The 25,571-nt window shown below is 42.5% G+C and overlaps 1 protein-coding gene across 3 annotated transcripts in view; it reads left to right on the top strand.

Moving 5' to 3' along the window:
* Nucleotides 1-25,571, top strand: part of Lnk (SH2B adapter-like protein Lnk) — a 68,535-nt gene that overhangs the window by 26,170 nt on the left and 16,794 nt on the right. For 2 of the 3 annotated variants that reach the window (XM_065222754.1, XM_065222755.1), the window contains exons 3-6: nucleotides 6,892-7,438; nucleotides 7,950-8,078; nucleotides 8,165-8,401; nucleotides 16,117-17,085. In XM_065222754.1, coding sequence (XP_065078826.1) covers nucleotides 7,070-7,438; nucleotides 7,950-8,078; nucleotides 8,165-8,401; nucleotides 16,117-17,085 — 1,704 coding nt within the window. In that variant the 5' untranslated portion in view covers nucleotides 6,892-7,069. Of the gene's footprint in view, nucleotides 1-6,891; nucleotides 7,439-7,798; nucleotides 7,888-7,949; nucleotides 8,079-8,164; nucleotides 8,402-16,116; nucleotides 17,086-25,571 lie in introns of those variants that run through there. The other variant, XM_065222756.1, reaches the window with a different exon arrangement.

Genomic DNA, 25,571 nt, shown 5'->3' with positions numbered 1-25,571 from the left:
CTAGTATGTTTCTTCACAAAAGCTATTTATTTAATGTATTTGCATAAGAGAAAAATATAATATTATAAAGCTGTAAGCAAAAAAACCGAAACAGAAAAAAAAACCATATTTTCAACATTTTTTTCTTTAACTCCATATAACTTGGAACCAGTAGACTGTGGAAATTTTACGTCTTTCAAAGACCTGTTCATTTTGTCAAGATAAACAACTTTGCCGAAGACATCAAGTTTCCAAAACGTTAGAGAAAGAAGTTAGATTGTGACACCATCTTTGCGGAAGAGTTTTGAACTATTTGTTTATGTCAATAGATGGTCCTTATTATGACGAGAAATTTTGCCGAAGACACCAAGTCGCGGAAATGCTTCGTTTCGGAGTTATTAATTTTGCTCCGCTAGGTTGCATTCCTGGCCCAGTGTGATGCAGAGTAGCTGGCTCGGACAGTGGAGAAAAGAAACGCGTGCGGTTCACAAGGGTGACAACTATGGAATGATCTTTATTCAGTTTTAGATTCGTAGCAGAGTGGTAGCAAAGTAGTGTGCGTGTCAGTGTGTGCGTTACAACGAGTGTGGATAACTGGGATAAATGAGATAAAATAAAATGTTGCACTCAAAGAAATTGTGTGGTTTAAATTGACAACGGTGCCACACGGTTGTGTAGCCCGTCACTCCTCCTCAACGTTGTCAGTTGGATGTCTCCGATGGCTCCTTAACGCCGATGGCAGATCGGTGCCTCTCCAGCTTGATTCGGTCCAACGGCTTCGTCATGAGGTCCGCCTCCATGCGCTCGGTTGGCATGTAGCGGAGTTCGATGATTCGCTGCTGTTGGAGGTCCTTGGTGTAGGCATACTTGGTGTCAATGTGCTTAGAACGCCGTTCAAGACGGTCCGATTCCACGATCTTTATGCACGATTGATTGTCTTCCCAAACGATGATTGGATTGGGCGGTGCTTGCTTGATGTCGTTGAGCAACTTCCGGTACCACATGAGCTGCTGGCAACCATCCGCCAGCGCGACGAATTCTGCCTCCGTCGAGGACAGGGCGACACACGACTGCTTTCGAGTGCCCCAGTCGACGAGACCACCGCCGAACTTCAGGAGGAACCCGGAATGTGATTTCCTATCACTTTCGTCGCTGGCCCAATCGGCGTCGACAAACTTCCTACCAAACTGCGGAACGAAGCGTTTGTAGGCAGCTCGGTCTCCTCCTTTTGCTTGAGGTACGCGGGATCGATTGGTACCTTTGATGGCTTCGCGTCGTCGTGTCCGAATCGGCGTACCATCTTCTCGATGTAGCTGGCTTGGTCGAGAGTGTAGTGGTCACCAACCTTTTCGACGCGTAATCCCAGGAACTGCTTAAGCTCGCCGAGACAGGAAAGCTTGAACTTGTCTTGTAGCTGCCGACGAATTTCTTCAAACTCGGCCTCGGAGTTGCAGACGACGAGCAAATCGTCGACGTACACTAGGATGTAGCTCTGCTCCCCGTTGTGATTTCGGATGTACAGGCACGCGTCGCTATTCGCTGGCTTGAAACCCATGGACTTCAACACTCCGTCGATCTTCCTGTTCCAGGCTCGGGCGGATTGCTTGAGCCCATAAATGCAGCGTTTGAGGCGGCATACCATACCATCGTTTCGGTCGAAGCCAGGTGGTTGCTTCATATACACCTCCTCTTCCAGATCGGCGTACAGGTAAGCGCTTCGGATGTCCAGGTGCTTGACTAGCTTTTGCTGCTGGCTGGCCAGTACGAGGATGGTCCGAAGGGTCGTTTGACGGACGACCGGGGCGAACACCTCGTCGTAATCCTGGCCGAACTTCTGGGAGAATCCCTGCGCGATCAGTCTCGCCTTGTGCCGCACTACCTGCCCGGTTTCATCTTCCTTCTTCTTATACGTCCACTTGCAGCCTACCGGTTTGCGCCCAGGGGGTAGGGGGACGAGTTCCCAAGTGCCGGTTTCCTGGAGAGCTGCGATCTCCTCCTGCATCGCGGCCTGCCAGATCGCCGCCTCAGGGTCATCGACCGCGTCGGAGTAGCTTTGCGGTTCATCGCTGATATGTTTCGTTACGCCGGTGACGTCGCTGAATCGTTGAGGCGGGACGCCCTTCGTTGGACGCGTGGATCGCCTCGGTTCTCCGAGGTGTGGCAACTCCATGTCACTGAATCCCTCGAATTCACCGTCCGATTGATTCGATTCATCCGCTGTATCGTAGCATTCAGGATCTTCCGCTTCAGGCTCCGCTTCCGGACGCGCCTCGGGTTCGATTTCGGGTTGAGCTTCAGGTTCGACTGGACGGTTCTGCAGACGACCTATATCAAAGAGTACTTCATCGCCTTTCTTACCTTTGGTGGAAGCGTCCGTCGAAACATCCGTTGGATCCTTCTTCATGTCGTCTTCAACGAACTTGGCATCCCGGCTAATGTAGATTTTCCGCGTGGTTCTGTCCAGGAAGCGATAAGCCTTATGCTCCGAGGAGTAGCCCACGAATGTTAACTTTTGTGCTGTGGCGTCCAGTTTCTTCCTTTTCACCTTTGGGATGTGGACCCAAGCACTGCAGCCGAAAATCTTGAGGTGATCGACCTTCGGTTTCGCACCGGTCCAAAGCTCGAATGGTGTGACGTCGAGGGGCTTCGTTGGCAGAACATTTTGTAGGTAGACTGCTGTGGTCAGCGCTTCTGCCCAGTAGCGTTGCTCCAACTGTGCATCGAAAAGCATGCACCGTACCATTTCGATGAGCGAGCGGTTTTTCCGCTCCGCGACACCCTTTTGCTGGGGGCTATAACCGGCGGTGTACTGAGCCGATATTCCCTCTCGCTTGTAGAACGCACGTAGCCGCTTGCTGCTATACTCGCCGCCCTGATCAGAGCGGATAGCCTTCGGCTTTTGGCCAAAAAGTGTCTTGGCGTAGGCGACGTACTCCTCGATTTTTGTGGCGACCTCGGACTTTTCTTTCAGTAGGTAGAGGACGCAAAATCGACTGCGGTCGTCGATCACGGTCATGAAGTACCTGTAACCGCCGACCGATGGCACCTCAACCGGGCCGCAGACGTCCGTGTGCACCAGGTCCATTGGTGCTTTCGATCTGGAATTAGACTCACTCGGAAAAGGGGTGCGTGGCGTCTTACCTTGCAAACAGCATTCACACTTTTCGTCGATGCTGCACCGGCGGAGCGTCAGACCGTCCACTAGTTCCTCCTTCACCAAATGGTCGATTGCTTTCGGATCCCGGTGGCCCAACCGGCGATGCCAAACGTGCTGGCAGTCTTTGTTATGGTGACCGCTTGCCACCATCACGACGTCTTCCGGTTGCTTAATTTGGTAGAGCCCCTGCTTCAAACGCGCCACAGCGATGGTGGCGTCTCCACGAAGAATCCGACAACCGGTCGCGTCGAAGACGACTGTAGCTTGCTTTTGAACGAGAGTCGGGACGGAAAGCAGGTTCATCGAGAGGGTGGGGGCGTAGAGCGCAAAGCTGATGTCCATTTCACGACGATGCCCATGCTCGTCGGCGCACTCGACGACGCAGCAGCCTTCACCTCGCACCTCCGCTTGTTTACCGTCCGCCAGGTTGACAAACTTTACTTCACTTTCGTGCAATTCCCGGAAAAACTTCCGATCCGCTACGGTGTGCCGTGTCGCACCAGAATCGACGACCCACGGTTTGACAGCTTCATCGGATGGTGAAGCTCCTCCTGCAGCAAGCGCGAACGAAACTGTCTCCTTCTTGCTGGTGGTTCTGCCTTGCTGAGGTTCCTTTTCCGAATCACGAGCGAACTTGCGGCACTCCTTTTGTTTGTGCCCCAGCTTTCGGCAATAGTGGCATTCAATTGGCTTCTTCTTCTTCTTGCTGTCATGCCCGACCCGCAGCGCCGAGCTCAATCCAGCACCTTGTCGCTTTGCTGCCTCGTCCAGGAGCTTCCTTTTTACTAGCTCCAGCGTGAGGTCGTCATCCGACCGGCTTTCGAGGGCGGTTGTGAGGGTGTCGTACGAGGAGGGGAGACTTCTCAAAATCATCGCGACAGTGAGATTCTCCGCGAGCTCCTGTCCGGCGTTTGCCAAACGCGAAAACAAATCCTCCATCTCGAATAGATGCTCCGCCATGTCGTCACCGTCGGTAAAGCGCTTGTCGCAAATTCGCTTTAGCAGCGACACTTTTGACGTCAGGCTCGTCTTTTGGTGGTGGTTTTGCAGCGCCGTCCAGGCGTCTTTGGCCGTTCGTGACGCGCGGATCAGCCCGTGCTGGTTGTCTTCAATTAGTAGGCCGATCGTAGCCCGTCGCGTCGGCTTCCCCTTCAGGCTTCACACCCGGATCCACGTAGCGCCAGAGCTCCTCTCGAACGAGCAGCAGCTCCACTTTGAAGCGCCACGTCGGGTAGTTGGTATTCCCCAACTTTTGCACGGAGAATCGATTTCCTTCCATTGCACACGCGAAAAATCGACCGAAAACACGCGAAAACTTCGATTTCAGGACGAATATACCGCGAACTAGCGAAAACTTTTCGTTTTTACAAATGGCGTCACCACTCTTCCGCCGTGTTGCCCATAACCTGATGCAGAGTAGCTGGCTCGGACAGTGGAGAAAAGAAACGCGTGCGGTTCACAAGGGTGACAACTATGGAATGATCTTTATTCAGTTTTAGATTCGTAGCAGAGTGGTAGCAAAGTAGTGTGCGTGTCAGTGTGTGCGTTACAACGAGTGTGGATAACTGGGATAAATGAGATAAAATAAAATGTTGCACTCAAAGAAATTGTGTGGTTTAAATTGACAACGGTGCCACACGGTTGTGTAGCCCGTCACAGTGTGCATGGGATGAAAGCAGAACAGAAAAGCATAATGCATGATTTTATTACGAGAACTATTTTCTTTTTACAAGAGCAATTCAAGCTGAACTTTGCATTAGGTCCTAAGTAACATTTATCGATTCTCTTCGTCGACTTTCTTTTTCGTTAATAACTTATTCACAGAACCCTTTTTCGATGTGTTTGTCGTATTGGATGCTAGATAAAAGCTTCTTTTATCAATTTATGTGCTGAAAATACCTGGGAATGTCTTTACATGACCGTGGGGATGCAAAGAGAAAGTTGACGAAGCGAATCTGTCAATATTACTTAGGACCTAATGCAATGTTCAGCTTGAATTCATTTTTTATTTGAGGGCAAATGTATATTCCTATTCTACGGGTGCAACCGATGAATTTTACAAACATTTAGAAAAGTTTTGAATGGTACATTAACCTTTATGAAAAGTTATGCGTGATTTCAACCTTTTTGCCCTAGGACTGTCACCATTCCATGTATTTCGACCAAGATTCGACCGTGTCACCCCATGTATATGCGAGCGAGAACGGAAGAAGCATGGAGATTGCTGAAGTTTTTCTTACGCACACTACTTCGCGTATACGTATACACGAAATGTTTTCATGCTCATGCTAACAATTTTGTTGATTTTCTTTGCGCTCCGCTTGGAAGTACCGGAAAGTTTTGATTCTTTTCTATGTTGTAAAAATAAACCACCTATTTACATTTCTGACAAGTTGCAACTGAATGCTTATAATTGTTTTTAAAATAACTGTTTCATGGCCAACTAGTTTTATTGCGCTTACTTATAAAGCAACGAAAGGATTTATTTTTTGGTTTTATAAGGGCAATTCATATTACTTTTTTGTATACTTCAAAGCAATCATAAAACCTTTCATAAGTGAAAATAGCATAAGCATCAGTTGGTTTTTTAATTAGCTTTATAGGGGTTTTGTAGATAGCTATAAGAATGTTTCATGACTTGCATTGTATATGACCGTGATAAAACTGTAGGTAATGGTTGCAGCTGCAATAAAACCTTTATAAATTTTGAATATAGCCAAGCAGCTCTAGATTTGTTACTTGGGTAAGCTGTCTGTAACTAGGGGAATATACGTATTCTCGGCAATCTAAGCAGCTTCCGCATTTCTATTAGCATTTTCTCAGTGTCACGCACACATATGACGTGTCTGTTTGTTTACATTTATCTGCTGCTAGCTATTCTATCCATTCCAATCGACAGAACTGTCCACACCGGGTAGAAAACCTTTTTAAGGCGCTCCAAACTTCTCAGGTGAGTGTGACTATTGTCGGCAGCCTCTTTTACTTCGGCAACCTTTCCGTTTAAACTGTGTGTTAACCAGCTGTTCTATTACCGGCAACTCGAAATCAGCCGTATTTTCATGTGCTCATGTTTCATTTGAAGAAACACCTGGCATAACAGATTTTCTCAGCCGTAAAAATGTATTAGGATTGAAGCTGAAAGACTACGGAATCGTTTAAATACATTCAGCGAAGTGTTTTAGTGAGAAAATACAGCGAAAATAACGTTTAAATTATGGTTGCCGAAAACAGTCGATGGCTGCCGAAGCCATCATTTACCCTACCTGTATTGTCAGTCATAGGATGCGTTTATGTTTATATTATACTGTTAAAAATAATCACAGTTATACTCACTTTCGAATATAGTTACGGCTTCCATTTCAACTTACCCTGCATTTTAACTTGCCCCGGTGTATCTTATTTGGTTCATTGTACTCCAGGATTTTTTTTTTAAATAGGTTACTCCAAAATCTTCTTACTGATTCAACCAATTACGCTCAAAACTGTACCGATACATCTAGAATACTCGACCAACAAGCAGCCAAGATTTCATGAACATGTTACGGACATCCGGTATATATCCGGTACTGTATCTGCTTTACTTTTACAAACAATGACTTAGATCGCCAATTTTTCTAGAATAAAATCTCAGGTCTAGTACATCCGCACCCGTCCTTAGTTGTTTACATACTTGCATCATATGTTCCCAACTTGCTGTACATTGAAAGTATTGTACTACAAACGTATTCAATGCTCTGCTTCTCGTTTCTTTCCAGATTCCGCAAAATGTACGGAATGTACATTAGTCACGTACTTCTGTGAACACATCTAACAAATAAGTAGAAAATCAGCTGTTACTGGTGCTGCTGATAGGCGCGTTCTCCCAGTGTACATACCTACTAGATATTTACCATTCGAAATAGAGTAAAATCTAATTCGGCGCTCTAACTAAACATGGCCAACCTAACTGATGGCGATCAGAGCTTTTGCAATGCATCGCAATCCGGTGCTACCGGAACGGCCGGTACGACAGTGGTGGCCGCTACCAGTCCGGCGGGAGTAGCTGGGACACCATCATCTGGCGGAGGTGGAGGTGGTGTATCTTCAACCCAGGGCAGTGGAAGCGTGTGGGCAGAATTCTGCGAACGACATGCACGTGCTGCTTCAGCGGACTTTGCCCGATCCTGCGTGCACTACATCACCACCAATCTGCCGGAGTCCGCCCGACAGACCGTTTCACATCGGGATTTTATGAGGCGCTTTGTCGAGTGCTTTCAGGAACACTTTGAGCATGATTTCCACCGAAGACGAATGCAGTGCAAGGTAAGTTTGGTGTGGGATTTGATTGGCGATCCAACCAGAGAACATCATCACAGTCAAAATGGATAGAATGGTGAAGTGCTTAATTCCTTGAACGAACCGCGTTTTGAAAGATTAGATCACACCCGCAGATATCTAAATGGCTAATTGAGTTTATTTTCTTTAATTGCATCTACAAATCAATAACGGTAGCGTCTCTCAAGCAAAAACCAATACCGGCTGAAAGTGCTGGGCTGAATGCGATGGATCCGTAGTTGTTCGAATTGATTGGAGCTGATTATTTTGTTATTGCTATTAATTAAATCGTCTTATCAGCGGTATGCTGTTTGCGGTTTCACGCTTGCTCATGCCGTGCCGCTTTCGTCATCTCGTGGTCAAGTTCATTGTGCTGTTTTCAGGCAGTACGGTGAATTTGGTAGCCTGTTTTCCGTTTTGGCTAGATACTGATGATGGTGAAATTGAAATATGATTTGCACGGTTACATAATTTTTCTTATTCTCCTTAATTCTCGTAGACCGGAAATGGAACTGTGGTGCTGGAGGAAAGTGATTACTCAGAGGACACCGACTCACCTAAGACCAACCACAAGCCCTTCTTTCGACGACTTTCGTTCAAGGGCCTACGCAAGGGCAAGGTAATTCATGTGAGCATCCCATCCAATTCGCCTCGTCGTTGTTTCATCTTTGCGTAGAAAACAATTATAATTCTTACATTCAATTTTGCTTGTAGGCACTTTTCCATAAACAGCACTCGGACGAAGTGGAACTGTCCGGCAGTCGGGTGAGCAAAACCAAACTGGCAAAAATAGTGGTCGAGTGCAGAAAGGAGGGTACCGTAAACTATCTGACACCGGAAAGCCTGGACCAGCCCAGCAATTCACATAAATGGGAAAAGTGTAAACTCGTACTGGTGAAGACGGTCGGTGGCTACATGCTCGAGTTCTATTCCCCGCCAAAGTCACAAAAGGTAAGAATCTTATGGACGACCCCTAAGAATTTTGCGGAACAGAATTTCTTACTTTACTCTTTCTGGTCCAACTTCCTTCAATGAGAAACCATAATATGAGAAACCATATTCCAGAACAACATGTGAAAAGGGCATACAAGCTTTTTGTAAACAAACCTTTGTAGGCCCTTTTCTCACCAACCGAGGGTCGCCCACGCAAACCAGCAATATCATCGGGAAGGGGAAAGTGTCCCCTACCCGGTGATGTTAAAGGTTTGCGTTGGTGTCATATGGGTGGCGAGAAAAGGGCATAAGAAGGTTTGTTTACAAAAAGCTTGTATGCCCTTTTCACATGTTGTTCTGGAATAGCATTTCCAGGCCAAATAGCGAAAAAAAAATCTACAAATAGGGGAAATGTATGTAATGTCGGCCTAAGTGTCCCTAATTTGGGCCCATACATAAATTCAGCAATCGTCTAAATTTTAAATAGCAACCAAAAATATCCATTAGTACCGTCCCACCGTTCATCTAGATAAAATTGATCAATAGCAGATTTTTAGGGATGGGCCCAATGTTAGATCCATAGGCCAGCATTAGAGCCATTTCCCCTACTAGATTTTATTTCTCAGGATTCCATGAATCTTCGCATAATTGTTGAACCAATGTTGGGTTGGAATTCGACCATTTTGATTCTCGCATAATTTTTCAAACTAGCCTCACCTAATCGAAATTATGAATGAAAAATCATAAATTTTGAGCCGTCGGACGGTAATAGTACATGAGGTTTTGGAAGTGTGGTTTATGGGGTCCTACCGGAACCGGTTCCGGCTATCGAGATATGGTTAGATCTGCCTGACATCTACCATGGCATGATGTCTATTTACTTCTGGAAGAAAAATCATAAATGTTGAGCCGTCGTACTATACCATTACATTAGGGTTTGGAAGTGTCCTTGCCAGATTGGAGAAATCCTAGTCAGTCGCTGAATGCTTCTTTTGACAGCCGAAGACGAACTTGCCCAGGGCTAAAAATCACCTTAATAAAGATATATATAAAACAAATCTTTTAAAAGCAACAAGTTTGTTTCCGAAAGTTAGGAAAAGCCAGGAAATTTCAGGTCCCTGTCGTATTTCGTTACAGCTCAGCGTGCCCCAATTCACTAGGAAGGTTAAGGAAATTTGCAGTGACTTACAAGGAGTTCCGTGGAATTCTGGAATATTCCAAGAAGTCTATGATTGATTCCAAAGCTTCAGAAGTGTCAGGGAATCATGAATATATGTATCACAAAATTTTCCGGAACATTGAACAAATTTAGAGTACTTCAGATAAGCACAGAAAACTTCAGGGATGTCCAGAGAAGTTCAGGGAAAATTATTGATTTAAGACAGTCCCGTGAGCGTTTATAAAGTTTATAAATCTTAAGGAAAATTGTGGAAGTTTCAAGGCCATTCAATTAATTTCAGTAAAATTGCGGAACTTGAAGGAAATTCATAAATCTTTTGTGATGTTTTAATAACTTCAGGCAAGTCTAGACAAGCTTTTCTCTATCTACGGGATCGTGGGTATTCTATGTTTTTCAAGCCGACGCAATGTCAATTTGTTTCTAATTTTGAGGTAATCATATGTATACACATACAGCCAGGCATGGACAATTATTTACATTCATTTGCCTCTAGCTTTTTTCATCAACAGATTTCTGTAAAATAATGTATGAAGCTTTTATTGATTTTGACATTAGCTACATTAGAGAATAACTCAAATCTGTATCTCTTAGGCATGATGATCCAGAGCGAACAGAATCCGCCATTGTTTTTCTGTGAATGTAAATTACATTCACTGAAAAATAATAAAAAGTTCTGAACGCTCTAGTTCGTCATACTTAAGCGATACAGATTTGAGTAATTTCCAAAAGTTGTAGCTAATATCAAAACATACAAAAGTTTCAATCAACATTTTATTAAAATTCTTTTGATGAAAAAAGTTAGAGGCAAATGAATGCACGAAATTAATGTAAATGATGTACAACATCTGTATTAAATATTGAAAGGTTGGGAGCTTATTAGATTTCAAAATAAGGAAAAGAAGAAAAGGCCGATTGAAAAACGCTAGTCTAGACTATTGAAGAAGGAGTTATTAATTAGTGTCGATAATTTAAGAGCAGTTCCATGCACTTCTTGAGAACTTCAGTGAATGATAGAACTATATTAATTATTTAGTTTTGATTACAAATAAAAAATTGCAAGAGCTTAAAGAAGTTCCAGATATTTCAGAAAAACGTTGAACACTTCACAGAAGTGCAGAAACTGTTTTGAGAACTTCATAGAAGATCCAAACACTATGCGTATGCGCTACCGTATGCGTGAATTTGTTTGCACCATTAAGCAATGTCAAAATTTAAAAAAAATCTCAAAAATTTCGTTTTCGAGTTTTTTTTTATTTATTTAAAGGGTGCATGTTTCTCAGAGTCTTAAACTATGTTAATCATCGATCGGGTTTCCACTTGCTGCAATTACGGCCTCCACACGCTACCGGAATGCACGGACTAATAATGTAGTCTGGATCCATTTCTCTCCAGGTACGGGTTAATGTTTGTCTTAGGCTTGCTGTACTCTGGTGGCGTTTGTTTAGAACAGGCCTTGGCCTTCATGACGCGCCACATTGAGTAATCCAGCGGATTAAGATCGGGACTGGATGGCGGCCACATATGCTTCGCCCAGAACGGAAGATGTTCCTGCAACCACATCTTCGTGCGGTTCGAGGTGTGGCACGGAGCCCCATCTTGTTGAAATATTTGGCTTCGGACCGTACTATTCTTTGATCCACGGAAGAACATACTTACTTAAAATCCCGATGTAGACCTCCGTGTTGACCTTCTGGAATGAACACCGGGTCCATTTTTTGCCATCGGAAGCCATCAATCCAAACACCATAACGCTAGCAGGATGCTTGGTCAGATACACGTTCTTGTGCTCGTCGGCCACGTTATTACTCGTCGGTGAACAGGATTACCGGATTTTTTCGCTTAAGGAATTTCAAGATTTTCTTGCATCGTTCGACTCGTAGCTCCCGGATGCGGTTGGTAATCATGTGAGTTTTTTTCCGTGCCCTCGACTTCGCCCCGCAATCTTCCTTTACGATATTCCGTGCCGTAAAGTCACTGATCCCGTGTTCCTTTGCCATTTTACTTATTGAACGCACTGGATTCACCCGAATCTTCCTTTTAATAGCAGCGATAACCCTCGGAACCCGAGCTGACCTCGAACGACCTGTGGCCACCTTCGCGGATAGTTGTCCTTTCTTTTCTCGGTCTAAAACCCTTTTGACGGTCCACCGGGACAAGGGTCTTTTTGCGACATTTGCGCGTGGGACAAATCAGTGCCAACATTTCTAAGGGGCGTAATTGCATTTGTAAACAATGACTTTCGTCATTGAATGACACCAGCTAGCATTGATAATTTGGAGGGTGGGCTTTTATTTGCGAGAAATCGACGGTTAAAGCCATTGTTTACAAAAGCAATTAGGCCCCTTTGAAAAGTTGGCACTGAAACTGTCAAACTAAGGAAATCATTTTCTTTTATACACAGCCTACTACGGTGTGAGCTATAGGTTACGTGCATGCAAAGAAAACCAAGTATGCACAGGTGAAACGGGAACCTTATTTTGTACGATGGTGCAAACATTATCACGCATACGGTAGTTTGACTCTTGCTAACGGCTTCGTGAGTACGTCAGCAACCATCATCTCCGTAGGGCAATTTCCTTCTTCAGACCGCAGCATCGCAATACAGCTTTGATTGTCCTCCTGTACCGTGATGGGTTTGGCAACGATCTCTCCTACGTCCTTCATCAGCTTAAGAAGCCAGAGTAATTCACGACTAGTTTTCGATAAGGCGACATATTCCGCTTGGGTTGAAGAAAGTGTAACGCACTGCTGCTTCCTAGCCGTCCAGCAAATTGATCCGCCAAGTCGGAAAACGAATCCAGTGTTACTTTTCCGGTCCGCACGATCACCAGCCCAGTCAGCGTCTACCTGCATCTCCTAGCTTCAATCTCTAGTCGGCGGTGGTGTAGAGATATCGCAATGTGCGTTTGGCTTCCGTCCAATCAGCTTCGGTGGAACGGCTAACCTCCCAGAATGCATGCGCTAATGGCAATGTCAGGCCTCGTATTCACCGCAATATATAGCAAAGCACCTACTAAGCTTTGGAACTCTTCGTTCCGCGGCATCGGATCCTCCTCCATTTGTTGTAGATTCGGATATCCGGGGTCCATTGGAATGTGAGACGGCTTCGCTTTGTCTTGTATAAACTTAGCCGTTACCCTCCGGATGTAAGCGCTCTGATTCAACAGGAACTGGCCAATTTGCGTTCCCTGAATCTGGATACCGAGGTAGTTGGATACAGCTCCAAGATATGTGATTTTAAAATGTCGCTGCAGAAATTTACAAACCCTTCCGTATTCTTCTTCGTTTTGTGTTAAATCAGCATATCGTCTACATAGAGCAAGACGAAAGACTTCTTTCCGTGGCATGTTCTCACGTAGAGACAAGGATCGGATTCGGATGGTACGTATCCGAGCTCCCGTAACACCTCGCTGATTTTCCCATTCCACACTCTTCCCACCTGTTTCAAACCATACAGGCTCTTTCGCAAACGGCAGACATCATTCTTGGCACTAGACGCAAATCCAGCAGGCTGCTTCATAAAGATCGTCTCGGATAATTCGCCGTGCTGCACTATGAGGTTCCGACGTGCAGCGATACTCAGGAGGTACTTCGTCATAGTCCGTTCCGTACTTCTGGTTGTATCCTTGGGCAACTAGACGAGCTTTGTAGCGTATTATGTTACTCTGTTATCATCGAGCTTCTTCTTAAAAATCCACTTGCTTCCGATGGCCTTCCTGTCAGCGGGGAGTCTGACTACTTCCCAAGTTGCATTCTCTCGAAGTGACTCGATCTCCTCCTCCATTGCTCATTTCGATATTCCGTTACCAAAGTGACTACATCTGGATAACGACACGGCGGTACACCTTTATTTGCAGGGTCAGACCGCCGTGGAGTGTCAATACCATTCTCCTCCTGTCCATCGGTTGATCCACTCTCCTCCAGAATTTGGACTTCATCGTCGGTCGTTTCATTTTGAAAATCACCATAAGTTGACTCGTAGCCGTAGAAATCCTCATCATTGGAATCACCGTCTTCGTCGTGTTTGTTTACTGGAACAACGGGGACGTCGTCGACATTAGCAGGTTCAATAGGTTTAAAGGGATAATCAATCATACTTCCCTTATGAGGTTCGGTTGCCCGAACCTCCTCCGGCGTTAGGAATACTGCATCACGGCTCACAGTCAGCTTGTCGCTCTCAGGATCCCTGAAGCGATACGCCTTGTGCTGCAGAGAATAACCAACAAACACCAGTTTTCTTGATTTCGCCTCTAGCTTGGATCTCTTCTGTTGGGGAATCCACACGTACGCTGGTGATCCAAAAATCTTCAAATTACTTAGATCCGGCTTCGATCCACTCCACATTTCGATCGGAGTCTTCTGCAAAGGTTTGGTTGGCAAGCGGTTCTGCAAATAATTGGCCTGGGCCCAGAACTTCTACTGCAAACGTGAATCGATGACCATGTCAGTTAGTATCTCATTAGTGAACACACTCCGTTGAAGGAGGCTGGATTTGCTCGTTCACGTAGTTCCAAAAGGATTCCGGGTGTAGCTTAAGTTTGCGCTGGATGCCTCGTTGGAAACTTGAAAAGCATTCACGACTGACTCGCTGGTATATTTGATTCAGCCTCACATAATGTAGTTTCAGAGGAAGCGTGCGATACTTCGTAAATCTTCTCAATGCTGCTCTCTTGATTGACTTCAACCTACGTAGCTCTCTCGTCTGCCAGGGAGGGTGAGACACTTTGTGGTGAGTTCTTTTCGGGACGTGTCTGTCATTGACATATGCCAAAACATGTGAAAAGGTTTGCGCTGCAGCCTCAACGTCATCTGGATCAAGGATGTTCTCCCATACCATGCTAGACAATACATCTATGATGCTACGGTGGTCAGCTTTACGGGAGTCATAAGAAACCGTTGCAGGATAATCGTCGAAATCACGCACGAGTTTGTCCTCAACAGTGACAATTAGACGAGGGTGATGTGGAACTAGCTTAGTTAGTGCACAAGGAGCCGAGGAAATTAATGGAGCCCTGTCATGTGTGCGAAGCAGAGGTCCAAACTACGATCATTTTCGTTACCTACATGGTTAATTTGAGAAAGCGTCGCTGCGCTGTAGCTGTCGAGAAGGCTAATAGCTCCTGCGTGAAATGTAGAGCTATCAGGTTCTGGGTACATGAATCCGCTATGAGATGGACTCCACGAAACGCCTGGCAGATTGAAGTCACCAAAAATGAATATCTCATCAACTGGAGTGACACTTTCGATAACTGTGAAAACTGACCGACAGTGAGTATCGATGAGTTCATTGTCCCGGACTCGATCAGGTGGAATGCATCGTTTTCGATGGCCTTTGCCTCTAACCCGCCACGGACAGCTACAAGGGCACCTCCACCAGTAGATTTACGACTGTTGTTAGGATTCCGATCCCAACGAAAGACCTCGTAGTCAGGACCGAAGACTTGACTGGAAAGCGTTCGATAATCGAGCCAAGTTTCGCACAGGACAATTACATCGTAGCAACAATCCGATACAGCTAGGCGGTACTCTTCAACATCAGAATTCATTCCACCGGAGTTTTGGTAGAAGATCACGACGTCCTGCTTGCGGCAAGGAATCGAACGACTGCTCTCCCTGGAAATCACAGATACATCAGGCAATAACTGACCATCATCAAGTCTCATTGGATACTCGCCATAGTGAGTGGGTTGGAAGACCCCCTCTCTACATCCGACAGCAGGTCCGGAACGACTATGATGAATGAAGGCTGCTGATGGCATGACTGAGACGGAGGGATTGAGAGCTTCCAGTGGGGCACTCTAGAGAATAGTAAATATATTGATTGTACATGCCTGTAGAGGCAAGATGGAAGACTTCTGATTATTCGGAATATTCGGCAGATAGAAATAAGTAAATTTTGTTAAAAACAATGAACAATGAATTATTGGCTCCGTAAAGCTAAGGCGATTGAACCTTCCAAATAAACAAACTAGATAAAAAAAAATGTCTCATTGATTGCATGTCATTTTGTCATTTTTCGATATATTGGATTTCCTTCACAGAAGTATTATTTGAAGCAAAACCCACATTTTGCAATAATATCATGTTATACTAAATAATTTCAACATACATACTTGCAAACCGCTCCTACTGAAACAGCTGCAACAGTGGAACATCAATCGAAGCGCCGTGTGGTTTCACAAACAAATAAATATTTTGGATCGTAATGTATAGGTATAGGTTTCCGATTGTTGAATCACGATCTGAAAACTGAAAACTGGCGTTGTTTTTTTTTGGTAAAAGGCGGTTTCTCAAACAAATGATTCAACTACCCTTCTTTCTTTATTGCATATTAGATAATCTATAATGTGGTGAATAGGTACTCTACACTGAACAAAATCTAATTTCTGATATTAACTGAATCGAAGTTTCGTTAAGGAATAATCATTTTACAAAACCCTACACAGATTGCTCATCTCTAGTCTAAACGGGTCTTAGAAGTTTACTAGCTCACTACTTCTTTCAGAACAGTTACAGTACGAACTCAAAATGTCCATCTATTTTGTTCTTCCAGCCTCGCAGCGGTGTATTCTGCTTTCTAATAACGGAAGCACGGGAAACGACTGCCCTCGAGATGCCGGACCACGAGAACACGTTCGTGTTGAAGGCAGACAACAACATGGAGTACGTCATCGAGGCCCGTGACACTGACGATATGCGCAGCTGGCTTGCGACGATACGCTACTGTATGCGTAGCAGTCCGACGTCCCAGTTGACACCCATTTCGGATTTGAACACCAGTCTTAACACGTCGATTTCGCATGGTGGAGGAGGCGGCGGCGGTGGCGGCCCTGGAGGAGGAACGACAACTGGTTCCGTTAGTGGTGGTGTAGGTCAATCCAACAGCTTGGTGAACGATGTGAATAATATGAGTTTGAACCAATCATCCCTAAATGCTGTCCCTACAAAGCCTGCCCCAGAACTGCCACCTCGTCGGGAGGAAGGCAGAATATCGTCTTCGTCGAATTTCGAACTTACTGAAAACGATCTGGAACCGGCGCACGAGGCTGACACCGATCTGACGGCCATGATGCGCGAATATCCCTGGTTCCATGGAACGCTAGCCCGATCCGAAGCTGCTCAGCTAGTGTTACACAATGGAAACTCTAGTCACGGTGTGTTCCTGGTTCGGCAGAGTGAAACGCGCAAGGGCGAGTTTGTGCTGACCTTCAACTTCCAGGGTAAGGCCAAGCATCTGCGGATGACATTGAACGACCTCGGTCAGTGTCGGGTGCAGCATTTGTGGTTCCCTTCGATAACCGAGATGTTGGAACACTTTCGACAGCATCCGATACCGCTGGAATCTGGCGGTACGGCGGATGTGACGCTCACCAACTATGTAGTGCTTCCTTCGCATGCAATGGCAGCTACGCAGTCGAACAGCAACAACTATTCGACGACGACCATTGGAGGTGGTGCCGGTGCCCCCGGTGCAGCTGCAGGAGCAGGATCCAGTGCCAATCCGAATACCAGCCCGAGACATGTGAGATAGTAGACATCTTTTTTGTGTCATTCTTGTCTTCTTCTCTAGCTCTATGTTTTATACGTTTTATTTTGCGCCTCTTGTTTAGTTTGTGAAAGCTGATAAAAAAATACCATTAACATTCAAAAATAAACGCGCAAAACAGACATACATAGACTAATGACGAACCCAACATAGAACTCGTTTAAGTAGAGATAGAGGAAGAGAGAGAGAGAGAGAAAGAGAGAGATAGAGTACCATGTTAAACATGAGATTGACTCACGCTTTATGTTAGTGTTTAATATATAGCAACTGTTTGTTCGAAGCAAAACCAGTAAGACTCAGAGATAAACGATCATAATAGATTGTTTGTTTTGCTTTCGATTTCAATTATAAAGGTTAGGTCACTCCGCACCGCGTTGTCCAAATGTCAGCATCACTGTCAGATTCGAGTTCTTGACTTTTTAACAGTAGTTCCTATAGAAATAAGGTACTTGACCGGTCGTAACTGAGTACCGCAAAAGCAAATGTAATGCAGGAAAAGCAACACCAATTCAATCGAAATTTGTCTGATTTGACAAAACGTGGAGTGACCTCATCCAAACGATCGTTTCCTTTTGTGGTTGCATTTGATTTCGATCTTATTTTCAACACAAACACGAAAAACATACACGGTAGAGTGAGCTATAATTATACGAAGACGACGACAATGACAAGAACGAATCAAGCACCTTTACCCTATACCATCAACCCTTACATAGAAACAACAAACCACTTGAGATTATACAGATTGCATGCTTTTATCATTATTGCTGTGTATTGGGCACATCATTTGAGGAAACAAAAAAAAGTCTGCGGTGCGGCAAATTGTATAGGATTATTATAGTCAATCGCGTTTGTTGGTGGAAATTACAACCATCGATCGCGATTGTCTTTCGGAACCAGCCTAGTGTTACACTGAAGTACAGCACTATGTATGTGGACAGTAAATGAGTAAAACATAGAAAAGCATGAGCATTATTATTTATAATTTAACAACATTTTGTTATTATTTCGCTTAGAGAAATCATCCGTGCCATTCATATCGAATTTGTTTTAGAGCTTAGTTCGGACCCGAACAAACGATTGTACGGCATTTCCCCGAATGTCACTGTCAGGAATACTTTATGTTTTGGTGTAAAAAATATTCAAATGTGTTAGCGACATTACCCCGAACGCCGGCCGCTACCCCACTACCCTGAAAATCATTATCCAGAATCTATTGACCATTTCGAAAAGTTATTGATTTTCCAACTTTTATTATATATACTTAGGGGAAAGTGCTTAAAAATCAACTTATTGAACATATTTTACAAAAAATCTGTTGCAGTCTCAATGATTGGAACCTACTTAAACTATCAATATCATTTTAGTCTAAAAAATTACTTTTCTCTAGTCCGAATATTCGAAAAATGTTGGACTAGTACAAAATGTCAAAAATGTTATAAGATTTCTGAATCAGAAAATAAGGTCTATCAGTAGTTTCTTATAGTGGCGCCAGTGGTGTAGTGGTAAGCGTGATTGCCTCTCACCCCAAAATGCCTGGGTTCAATCCCAGTCGGCGCCACCGAGTTTTTTTGAGGCATAAAATCTCTGATTACGCCTTCCTACGGAAGGGGGGAAGTAAACCCGTTGGTCCCCGGCTATGAGTTGATAAGTCGATAGGTAGGGTCCAGGTGTGGGAGCTGCCTCCCTGGCTTCGGTAGCATTGGTACTCAGTACGGAAAACAAATCAAAGAAAAAAAAAAGTATTTTCTTATAACTTATCGTTAGTATTCCTTCAGCAGCTATATACTGCCGCTGGAAGCATAATTGCCCCATGTGTATATGAAACTCCATAGCACATGGGACAATTATGCTTCCACCGGCAGTATAAATAGTCATTGGTTCCTTATATGACACGATGTTTTCTAGTTTTTAATAAACTTTAAAGTTTTTCTTAGCTTACTTAAGTCCATTAAGGGCTGATATTTCAGGCATCTTCTACTTAAATTCTTCAATTTTGCATTATTCCTTTTATATCTGACTGTATCATATGACATCACGTTTTGAAGCAGCTGCTTTGGAAGAAAATCAGTCTTTCACAAGACTGAAAAAAGTATAGCCTTAAATAGGCATTACTTCTTCAATTTAATTTATTCGACAGAAAATAATGGAGACTTAAAAAAAATTATGCTAAAACTGTTCATCGCAGACCCTTCGGCTTTACCTCAAGAGAACAGAAAGGGGCTAATACTCCTCCGATAGGGTGCTCAACGGGTTTGTTTTGGTAACTAAATGAACATTTTTTAAATCTTCTTTCATAAGTTTACTTTTAATGTTCAATTTGTATTCATGATGTAAATAGGGCTTGAAACTATCAATTACGTTAAAACCCCCATTCGAATTTTCCTCTGAATTTGGTATCATTGGTGATGATGTTCTTAAGGGGAAGCTCACCGGCCCAAAAATAAAAAAAATATTTTCGGTACGTTTTTATTTTTCTAAAAATATTGGGAAAAATTATCAAAAATCCAAGAAAATCAGTTTCTTCCTTAGATTTTTGTCAAAAATTACATGCAAAAAAAAATTTTTCTATCCCATCATGAAAAAAAAATTGGACTCTCAGAAAAACCGAAAAGTTGATGTTTTGTGGTTTTTTGAGTCCAACTTTATGCCATAATGACTTATAAAACATGTTTTTGCACGTGAACTTTCTTTAAAAAATTAAAAAAAATGTGATTTTTTTAGATTTTTGATACTTTTTTTCAATATTTTTAGAAAAATCAAAACGTAATTTTTTTTTTCGGAGCGGTCTGCTTCCCCTTAAGGTGGCCAAACTGCCCCATTTTCCCCTAGTATTCACTTCCTAATTAAATATTCGAAGAAGGAAATATTTCCTTCTTTATTAATATTCGAAAAAAGGGATAATTTTCTTCTTTGTTTTATATTTAAAAAAGAGAATATTTCCTTCCTTATTAAATATTCATAGAAGGGACTACTTCCTTCATTATTGTATACTAGCTGAGTGTGCCCGGTCTTGCTCGGGATTCAATATTAGCTTGAGTTTATGCGCCGATTTAAAAAAAAATGCTCTATTGTACGTAGCCCCCCCCCCCCCCTATTATCTAAGGGGCTACCCCCTATGATTATCTCCTTATACCCCCACACTCGCCCCCACATGCCTAATTTGGTTCCATTTGCTTGATTAGTTCTCGAGTTATGCAGAAATTTCTGTTTCATTTGTATGGGAGCCCCCCCTTACAGAAGGGGGAGGGGTCTCGAACCATCATTAGAACCTTCCACGGCCCCAAAAACCCCTGTATACAAATTTTCACGCCAATCGGTTCAGTAGTGTTTTTCAGTAGGTTTTCCGAGTCTATAAGGGTCAGACAGACAGACAGACAGACAGAAATTCATTTTTATATATATAGATTTAAAGAACAGAATGTTATTAATCAAATAACTACTCTGAACTTACGGTTTATTATGTAAATTTAAAGTTTATGAAAAACCTGAGAATATTTACTTTCCCGGGAAGAAATGCTACATTCCTGGAAATTGTGCTCCGGGAAATGACGTACAATCCGAGCAATCGCAATAAACCTGGATTAGATTGAAACATTAAAGCATATTTTGAGAACTAAGTTAGTACGCAGGTTGACAAAAAATGTTTGATTCAGGGTCTATTCCTCTGACAATGCATTGTGTGTTATGATATAAGATACAGGTATCATTCATTCTCTAAAATCATTCGCGTTTCTGGGAGTACCGTAAGACGGAGTGACATCCCAAGAAACACAATTCATATAATTTTGTTGAATAAACTGCTTTACCACCAAAACCCGTCATAACATGGTTATATAAACTGTAATAACGAGTGTTCAATAAAAAATGAGAATGATTTCAATACCGTCCAGCGCTCTTGTGAGAACATCGCGACTAAGTTGCGTCGTACGGCTGACCAGGGCCCCTTCTCCAATATTCATTGAAATTTTTTCGAAGAATAAACATTATATTTTTAATAAAAAATACCTATTTGAATTCGTAGAAAAAAAATTTTTTTTTTACTAGCTATATATGACTGAAAAAATAATCTCATTTTTTATTGAACACCCGTTACAATATGTGTGTTGCTTGGGATTGGGTCTAGGGGGTGACATTGGGCCAAAATTAAGCAATGTTTATTGATGCAAATATATTGAATATACTGAAAATTATGACTAGAATACGCTTCTTCAACTCCTGTAGTAGGGTTTAGATAGTATTAACCAGTTGTTTTATTTGAATAGTGCTGTAAAGTTTATGTAGATAGACAAGGGTTACACGCGTTCTTTAGCCATACGTAAGAAGTACATTGTGATCATACCCAAGTGCTAATAGCTACGTTACAATTACATATTTGAATATATTTTAATTTATGTTTTGGCCCAGTGTCACCCCCCATTAATTGGTAATTTTTTTATTTAAATCAATTTCAATCAACCATTTCCATGACAGTCATAAATATATCTTAGACGAATATATTTAAATACCTAAATTTCGTCCCCTGGTAGGGAACGATACATTTTGATTTTTTTGGCCCAATGTAATTCCCACTTACTGTATATTGTTATGTTATTATTTGGCAACGACGGATTAGGTAACACATTTTGACCCTTCTAGGAAAAACAAATTCGATATAACTTCAGGTGTTGGTTATTGATCGCAAGAGGTTGTGTGTTTCAAGTAATTGAGGTGCGCCCCATGTGCAATTCTATTCGACTGGAGTTTTTTTTGACTTTATTAGAGAGATTATTAGCCGTTGGCTAGGTCATCTCTAAAACGACTGGTGCTTCTCTAAAGTGCTGAACTCAGAATTCCATGAAACTTCAACATGGGGCAATGAACCAAGTGTGTACTGGATTGCGGCCATTTTGAGTCCTGCCTAATTTTTCAAAATGGCGTATTTGATATTTTTTCTATAAACCACAGCACGAAACCGGCTCATCTAATCGAAATGTCGTCTGATGCAAAGTTGTAGGGAACTGAAAATCAAAATTTTTTGTCATAAAACAAACTTCTCTGGAACACCATCATTTTCGGAAATTAAGTTTTCTACAACTTTGTCTTAGACGTCATTTCGATTAGATGAGCCGTTTTCGTGCTATGATTTATAGAAACATATCGAATACGCCATTTTGAAAAATTAGGCGGAAGTCAAAATGGCTGAACTTCGGCACAAACTTGGTTCATTGCCCTAGTGAACAATTATGCGAAGTTTGATGGAATTCAGAGAGAGAAACATAAAATCAATTCGTCAGTTGACGGGGAACTGCTCCATCGGGACCGCAATGCGTACATATCAAATGTGTTCTTGTTAGGGGATGTAGGAGCATGTGTGCCACCCTAAGGACAATCTTGATGAATGATTTTTTTTCGATTAACTAAGTATCAATGCCAGTTGAGGAGGAGAAGTATAAATGTGACTTGGCTGTGTGTGCGGTTTGACACGAGAAATGAGTGTTTCAAATGTGTAATGTTGATGATAAAAATCCTGAAAGATTGTTATCAACATATCCGCAGACGTCACTGATTATTTTTCAATGTAGATTTCCAGAAAATTCGGGAGAAAATAAATCCAAGGTAATTTTAAAGCAGACACACCAAATTTGAGATTTCAGTAAAATGGATCGCTGGATCATGATCGGCAAACCAATGTTATACTCAAAAACAGCAAATTTAAATGGTTGGCTGGACCCAATAAAGCGCTACCTAATAAACAAATACCATAAACGAACTGTATCCCGGATGGGTAAACTATTCTACACATGGTTTGGATGATACCCCGAACACGTCGTTAAGCTGTCAAACGGATAGCGTCACAGTCGCAAGTATCTTTGAATACGTGGGTACACCACCATCCACATTGGAGGAGGAGTAGGAGAAGGTAAAAAAATTGAATAAATAAATTTATCGCTGGTTACATTTAATAAAATATACATGGAGAGCCTGGTTACCTTATTGGTGATTCTTTATTATTTGTGTATTTGTATCGACAACTTTTGACGTAGGACTTCGTCTGTGATTTCTAAATGGGGGTACACTTTGTGAAAACCGAAAATGGGACACGTAACAAAATTATGAAAGATTTTGAACGTTAATAACTCAGCTGCCCCTGGACCAATTTCAATAATTTTATCATCAATCGAACATAAATATTTCTACGCATCTGTTAAATTTAAGACTTTATCATTTTTCAAAATGCCACTTGAAAATTGCACGAATGTGTAACTGTTGCTATGATAATTAAAATTATCACCGATTGCCTGCGAAAAGCGATTTCCCTAACACAGATTTCAAAGTTGAATTCCATCCGGTCTCACCAAACGGTGTTTATTCAATCACCGCGTGGTGTTCTCCAGTACACAACGAAATGCTGCCTGCAAGCAGCGAGCTGCAGCCCACATGAAAAATAATGTTGACAAAAAAAATAATAAAACGGAGCAGACCGGAACCGAACCATGGCCGTTGAGAATATGGGGCCCGTGTGTTGGCCACGTCTTTCAACGCTTGGGAAAATTAAATGGTTAAACATGTATTAGAGCTAACTCATGATAGACGAAAATCATTCATTAGTCACGCTTATGAAATACATAAGTTTCGTTCAAGGTTGCAAATACTCATTTCAGCTAAAACAATGTTTTTTTTAATTATGAGATAATTAGATGCCATGATCATATTTTGAATTGGTAGGATACAAGAAGAGGTTGCAAAGAATGTGTTTGACATATTAAACCTTCAAAGTGTTTTTTATGTTACTTCATACGCGAAGTTAGCGATTTTCAGAGTTGGTTGGAAATGCTAACATGAAGCTTTAGTGTGATAATTTATTAGCTAGAGAATGATCTTTAGAAGAGGGTAGGTGGATAGTTCCGTTAGAGTACGGCAGTATGAAAATTGAATAGAAGTTGAAAATGAGCGAAGGGCCATTAATGCGACAGTTTTTAAAGATAGACGCACATTTTTGCCTAACCCGTACGATGTACGCGGAGACTTGAAGTATGTCTCCAAGTCTACAGGCAAAAAATGTGCGCCCCTCTTTTGCTCATAAACTGACTGCGGCTGTGGAATAGTTCTAGCGACGTTTTCATCACTACCTAAAGCCCCACGTTGCGAGAGCATTTCCAGTCGATGGTGTGTTATAATGCAATTCTTCTTTACCCAACTATTGTGTTGCTCCTCTCGTCATGACCAACTTGGTCATCTCAGAGAGAAGACAGTAGGGTGGTTGTTGCGTGCTGTACCATCCTCAGCATTGTTGACGGTTACTCCCGCCTTGAGTTGTTACATTCAAAGTGTTTGTTTTTTGCCTGTAGACTTGGAGACATACTTCAAGTCTCCGCGTACATCGTACGGGTTAGGCAAAAGATGTGCGTCTATCTTTAAAAACTGTCGCATTAATGGCCCTTCGCTCATTTTCAACTTCTATTCAATTTTCATACTACCGTACTCTAACGGAACTATCCACCTACCCTCTTCTAAAGATCATTCACTAGCTAATAAATTATCATACTAAAGCTTCATGTTAGCATTTCCAACCAACTCTGATATTAAACCTGTTTATTTCACTTCATGAGAGTCACAATCAGCGATTTTTCACACACTCACTCACTCACTCACTCAGCGATCAGCAAACCGCTGATTGTGACTCATAGAAAGAAAAAATTTACAGGTTTTATGTTTCAAACGCATACTTTGTAACCTCTTCTTGTAAGTTACAAGTAAAACATGCCATCATACCATCTTTTGGTTTTATTATTCTGAAAAACATTATTTTAGCTGAAATGAGTATTTGCAACCTTGGTTTCGTTCATAAGTCGAGCCTTAATAAATACTTAAATTTATTTGCCTCAGTGGGGGGCTCTGATCCAAGAGTTCCTTGATTTCTTTTGAAATGAGTTTAATTGATGTCGTTTGAATGAATTTTGATCTGGAACTGGACAGTGGACTAGTGGATTCGGGGACCACATGATGGTCTTCCGGAAGACACGGATCATTCGATTTCTTTTAATATCACTTGCATTCATGATATGAGAGTGATTAGTGATTTTGATTAGGAGCTGAACTATCAACTCTGGGTCACAGGAAGTTCTCCCGGATGAACCGGAACATCCGAAAAAGTGAGTAAAGTATTGAAACGGATTCTTGTGCAACGTGATTTCTTTTAAATCACTTGTACGTACGCTACGCTACACACTTAGTTTTTTCTACCGAGCTCGGCTGTGCAAATCTCGGCAAATAGTTTCACTGAGATCTCAGCAAAAGTGACATTTGATTGCTGACTTTCGGAAAAAGCTTAGCTGAATCTCAGCAAACCCATGAAATGTTTGCTGAGATCTCAGCAAAACTTTTTTTGCCGAGATTTGCATAGCCGAGCTCGGTAGAAAAAACTAAGTGTGTATGATATAAATGTGGAAAAGCTCAGGCGTCCACCTCTTAGTTCGCCA

This window comes from Ochlerotatus camptorhynchus, unplaced genomic scaffold (assembly GCF_037179485.1).
Source record: "Ochlerotatus camptorhynchus isolate MF236.1 unplaced genomic scaffold, CSIRO-AGI_Acam_v1.1 ptg000177l, whole genome shotgun sequence".
NCBI classification, from domain to species: domain Eukaryota; kingdom Metazoa; phylum Arthropoda; class Insecta; order Diptera; family Culicidae; genus Ochlerotatus; species Ochlerotatus camptorhynchus.
Note: the sequence above shows the minus strand (reverse complement) of the source record. Positions and strands in the feature narration are given on the sequence as shown.